Source organism: Eleutherodactylus coqui, chromosome 3, assembly GCF_035609145.1.
Source record: "Eleutherodactylus coqui strain aEleCoq1 chromosome 3, aEleCoq1.hap1, whole genome shotgun sequence".
Lineage (NCBI taxonomy): Eukaryota > Metazoa > Chordata > Amphibia > Anura > Eleutherodactylidae > Eleutherodactylus > Eleutherodactylus coqui.
This window is the reverse complement of record NC_089839.1, coordinates 250,601,473-250,607,472: the sequence shown is the minus strand read 5'-3', so window position 1 is coordinate 250,607,472 and position 6,000 is coordinate 250,601,473. Positions and strand designations below refer to the sequence as shown.

Sequence of the window (6,000 nt, the reverse complement as noted above, 5' to 3'; positions counted from 1 at the left end):
GTTTTGAATCAATCCTCTCCATGGTGGATTGACTCTCCAAAATCGTCTGAGTATCATGAAGAAGTTTTACAACAAAAATAGACCACTAGACTCCCTTCTCAAAGCCTCAGTGCTTAGTTTTCTATACCCGAAGTTATCTTCCCCCATGCTTTCGACACTCTAGGCCTGGAACCTGTGTGGTGTCAAATTTAAAAATCTCCCTGGGCAACAACATCTTAAAATGCCCATTGAGACCCTCACATGTTTTATCACAAACCTAAACATTGGAGGATGGGACAAGGAGAGTATTAAATTTATTTCAGATCTCTTAGATGGAAAAAATATGTCAGTTTAGTAGATTAAGTTCTCTGTTTGGTTTCCTTCAATAAGAGGGTTTATTGCTTCCTCTCAGTGGATAAAAATCTGTCCTGGTCCTGGTCCTGTGAAAATACAGAGCTGCACATCTCTTTATAGTTACTGTAAAGTTTTCAGAGCCGAACAACTGTCTTCATTACATGACCTGGACAGATTTTATTAAATGGCTGCAAGCAGAGATCAGGTAGATGCATGACACAAGTTTCTTCCAAAAAGTTGCACATTTCATAGTAGAATGTATAATGTTTATTTGATAAAAATGTAATGTTTCTTTGATTATGATTGTAAAATTGAATCAGTAAATTTAATCCGAATATTCATCATTTAGGTAAATACTGTATTAGCTCTATACTATAATACAGCTACATTGCAAAATATATGGCTGCAAACAGAATCAGAATGCCAAGAATCTTAAAAGCGAATCTGAATGAGCCGTGAGAATCGTTGGCGCTGGTACATCGTGTCTTTGTTGGCTTGATGATACGTTCACGCTGGGTAAGAATTGCTTTCCTTGCATCCTTCCACTTCCCTGGCCCACTCAGGCGGTACTGGTATGGAGAGCATGGACCAAAGAGCACCTCCCAGGCCAGTTTAGGATCCGACAGAAATAGCTTCTTCACATTAGGCTTGCAGCCTATCTCTTCTGCCACTTCATCCATATGATCCACGTAATCGACTTGTATGGTATGACGCTCACTTTCAACATACCTGTACAAAACATGCAGCAGATATTTTTCCTTTAAATCAGCTATACACACACATGAAAAGGTTCATCTCTGAAGTCAAACAAGAGGTGCAGCAGAAGTGATACAATGATAAGACGGAAAAGACTATTAGGCCTAGTTTGACAAGGTAAGATTTGAAATTCCCATTAGGCCAGATAGGGGCAATATAGTGTTTTCTAAGATCAGGGAAAGTTCTGGTGGGGTAGGTCAACTTTATCAGGACAGAGGCTTCATGGGTAGGATTCATAGCCCAACACTTAGGGCAAACTGATGACAAGCACTAACCCCAAACCTCCAATTTTTCCCACCCTTAGGTGAATATATTATGGGTGGATTTTTGTGCCAGTATTAGGAGTGTCCCTGCCCAACCCTGGGTCTACTGACCTGAACTCACAGCATCATAGATATCAATGATACTGTGTTTGGGTCAGCACATCGATGATTGGCATGAGACACTTTTTCATAATATGCCTGTGTAACAGTGGCCTTATGCTATCCTAGGAACCATTCAGATAAATGGCCAGAACACTTTGCAGCAACCTTCTGAGATAAGACCATTTTTTAAATATTTAAAAGTATGCTGCCATGTGTCTTGCTGTGCTTTCCTAAAACTCGTGTAGAGAAGTATTTTGGTTGCGTTAGTACTTTCATAGTTTCCATGGGAATCTATGGAGAATTTAGGGCACAGATAACAGATGGTTACTTTTGGATTCTGTTAGCTCTTTGTTAACATCATTTTTTTAACAGCTATATCAACAGTTTCAATATAAATAATGTTTCAATCCTGGTACACCCGCTCTGCCACTCTATTTCTTTCAATGGGGCAGACAGATAGTTGAGTGCAGCATTCGGCTATGTGTCTGAGCTATAGCGTGGAATGGAGCTGCTTCTTTGCACATGCTACCACTGGTTTCATTCCCCACTACACTACAGAAATGGGAGCCTGTGTCTTCAACTGTAAAAAAGAGGGGACACTGGTCCCCCATTCTTGGGATTGGTGAGAGTCCCAGCATTCAGACCCCTTATTGATCTATGCATATTCGCCCATCCAATGGATGGGTGAAAACTTAAAACATCCTATAACCGACATATCCCTTTAAGCCATAGCCAGACACCTCGGGTGGCAGTTTATCTTCCAGGGAACCAAAGGATTGAGCATGTAAATACAATACAAAGCAGTTGCTTTGTAGACATTAAGTTATATAGAGTCCACTTATCATGTGGAGCATTTTTTTCAGCGTTTCAGAAACGCCCATTGTTTCCTATGGGAGGAAAAACAATTGCACCGCAGTCACTTGTAAACGTGAGTTTCGAGAGTGCAATGTGATTTTTCTATTCTTATTAAACATGCGATTTTTTTTTTTTAAGCACGTGAAAGTCTCATGTGCAGCAGTGCGATGCTTATTTCTCACAAAATGCATTGCAATCCAGGAAAAATCTCTGATTTACAAGTGCGATACCCCTATGTGTAGCAGGGGCTGATCAACTCATGTGGGCAGCACTGGTTAATCAATCAAAGCAACATGCAGTGTCTTAGGCATACTAAGGGTTTAGAAGTGGTGTTGTGTGAAAATGGGGATGGTATGGTCTCTCCCCAAGGAGAGCACCCAGAAGGGGTGTGGGGACACCTAAAATCTAAGTAAGGAGACATATAAGGCCATGCGCCTCTGGGAAATTTATGCAAATCAAAAAGATGGAAAAATACCTCTACAGCGCCATCTATTGGATGGCAGCATTGAAGGAATGCTGCCATCTAATACATGGCGCTGTAGAGGTATTTTTCCATCTTTCTGATTAGGCATACTAATGCACAATGAACATCAGATAGTCAAAGAAGTGATGCAGCCACCTGTTATATCCAGGCCCGGAGGGTAACTTTAAAACCCTTTCACAACTACAACTTCACAAGTTTTTAAAGAAACTCTGTCAGCTCCATAAATCAAAATTAGGAACTGGGGCAGAGAGTCTGGGGAATGTCACTCTCATACTTTTTCCTCCCCATTCCTCTGCTGTCCTCCCACAAAGATATCACTCCTTGTATATAGTGGACTACTTATACATGTACTCATAATGAAGAGGACTAGCTGCATCATTATGAGCACACACATAAGTTCATAGCTGTATACAACAAATGGCAGCTTTGGGGATGGACAGCGGGGGAATGGCAAAAAAAGTGTGAAATCCCTGGATTCAGCGCTCCAACCCTTGTGAGCCTATTCTTTTAGTTTATGGGTTTATAGGAGCTGACAGACTTCTTTTAACTAAGGTGACCAGATTTTCCCAGGGTCAAAGTGGTCCTTGTTGTCTTCTCAGTGCTGCTGCCGGCAGACATGTGTATGCCCACAGCAACACCTCCTCCCTTCTCCTCTCCTCCTGCAGAACCAAGAAGGAGAGATCCAGAGAGGAGGGGAGGATGCACACACTGCCTTCAGTGTGTGCATCTGACCGCGGCACTGCTAAGTGATTAGCAGCAGGAGAGTTGCGGCACCTTGGCTGGTAATCACCTTCATGGCGTCCCATAAGCAGGACAAAAGCAGGACAGACATCCGGAAAGCGGAATACAGGGTCCCAAAGTGAGACTATCCCGCCTAAATCATGATGTCTGGTCACCTGGCTTTTACTCCTCTCCAATATGTGCTGTGCATATATGCCCAGAAGGTCAGTAGTTCCTGGATCCAGATGAACATGTACGGAGCTGGTTACCAAGAGGCTCAGAAGGGGCTATAGATATCGCTGTCAATGCAGATATTGGCATCTGTGGGGTTTGAAGAGAGGGGGTTCTTTTCTTTACCCATCAGTACCCTTGCAAATGGATCGTGGGGCGCTGATGGTTGCTATTGCTTGCTTTTCACATCATTTCTAGCTTATGAGCGACTACTGCCACCTTGTGGGACAAATAAATAAGTGCACATGAAAATGATTTACACCTCAAAATGGATACTCCTGTTAGTTCTGTGTTCAGAAACATACCCAGTGTGGCCCTAGTTTTATGTGTGTATGCTCTATGGGGCCTAAACTGAAAGGAGCAGCCGGTGGCTTTCAGAACATACATTTTACTTGATGATTTAGGCCCCATTGCCCACTTGTAGAGCCATTGAGTGGTAAAAATGATAAAGAACCCCCACAAAATGACCGAATTTTAAAAATTAGACCCCTTAGTGAATTCATCTGGAGGTGTATTGCGTATTTTCACCACACAGTTTTTGAATAAATCTAAGCAAAGAAGAAGAAAAAATTACGATTTTCATTTTTTTAGCAATTGTGTCAATTTATAAAGGTTTTTTTTTTGTACTGCACACATATGAATGAAGACTTTCACCCCAAAATGGATACCCCTGCTGGTCCCGTGTTCAGAAAACATATTCATTGTAGTCCCAATCTGCTTACAGGACACATGGCTAGGCCTATAATGGAGGGAATACCCATTAGATTTCAGGGCACAACTGAATAAATTCCAGGCCCCACTGCACACTTGAACAGAAAAAAAAACTAAAAATAATCCACATCCTGTCCCCCCCACCCTTTTTGGCATTCCATAAATCTTTGATAAAAGTAATAATGTAAACTGTGTGGTTTGTCCGAAGACAGGGGTAATTATGGAGGCTTGGTTGGATTTGGGCACATGGGGCAATAAAACCAGGTATCCCTCCTCCTCAGTTGTACTTTTTTGGGGGGTATATCTTGATGGACTGTAAAAAATGGTGCTCTGTGAGGCTTTGAACGCTTGCTGAGATGCAGTGGTCTCACACAGAAGGCACTAAACAAGCTGCTCCTGGAACTGCAGGAAGGTGAGCGTTCTCGGGGACTTATGTAAATTACGTATTACAGGTAGGGTTTCTTAATAATGCCGGGCTCACATGCCTGTATGTGGAATCCACATAAATGCATCCTCACACAGGCGGTCATACGCAGTTCACCTTTTGTTTATATTTCCTGCGCTGCTGCTTAGTGATTACACAGGTACCCACAGCCTGTACACAATGTAGTTGCGTATGGATTGTTGGTATATCCACGACCATAAGCACAATCAGCTCTAGGTTGCTGATATCTGCGGTAAAATTGAACATGCTGTGTTCTGTTTGCTGCTAGTGGATTACTTCATTCTGACCCACTAATGGGAGCGGAATTGTGTAATCCAATGCATTTGATTGATCCACATATTAGTGCAGATCAAATGCTTGCAGAATCCGTAATTCCTATCCGCTCTTGTGAGACCGGCCTAAGGTAGATCGCTACCGTTTTATCTCGTGACTCTGGACCACTCAACAAGGCCGTCGGTCACTGCTCCAGGCTCCGGCTACCTTTGGTAGCTGAGAAGAAGGAGATTTTAAATTTCCTGGGCCCTCGCCAGATCCTGCGCATGTGTCTGACATTTTGCTGGCAGGTGCATGCATAGAAGCTAGGGAAGGTCTGTGAAGGATAATCGCATCGGTGTTCAAATGCAGAAGCCTCCGGGAAGATGTTTCATCTCCTCTCACATTGGTGAGTAGAGCTGAAACTTCACCTTTTTTTAACTTTTACGTGATCATCATTATCCATAAACCCCCCCCCCCCCCCCCCCCCCCGTGACATCTGTAGGCTCTCGGCTACCTTTGATTTTTGTACACGCGCTCACCATCTTGCTGGTGAGTGTGAAAAGGTCCTCGGATAAAGATTTGATCAAGAGACAAATCTGGGGACCTTAGGTAGTTAATTTATCTCTCCTCGTGGATATGATTCATAAGGGGAGATGAAACTAACTTTTAAACTTCTTTTAATGCATTTTTTTACATGATTTAAATTTCCATTGGATAACAGCGAACACGTGACCTGAAGTTGGATATCCTGGCCCCCATGATAGTTTCTGGAGGTAGCTGATAACTGGGAGAGCTGACAGCAGGGAGTTGCCAAATCCACAGGCACAGCAGCTTTAATCCCCAGA

At 42.8% G+C, this 6,000-nt stretch overlaps 1 protein-coding gene across 2 annotated transcripts in view; it reads right to left on the bottom strand.

Annotated features, from left to right (window-relative positions):
• Window positions 1–577: 577 nt before the first annotated feature.
• The window catches only part of LOC136621636 (flavin-containing monooxygenase 5-like), a 72,194-nt gene continuing 66,771 nt past the window's right edge, over window positions 578–6,000 (bottom strand). For both annotated transcript variants that reach the window (XM_066597271.1, XM_066597270.1), the window contains exon 9: window positions 578–1,062. In XM_066597271.1, the coding sequence (XP_066453368.1) occupies window positions 717–1,062 (346 nt within the window). In that variant the 3' untranslated portion in view covers window positions 578–716. The remainder of the gene's footprint in view (window positions 1,063–6,000) is intronic.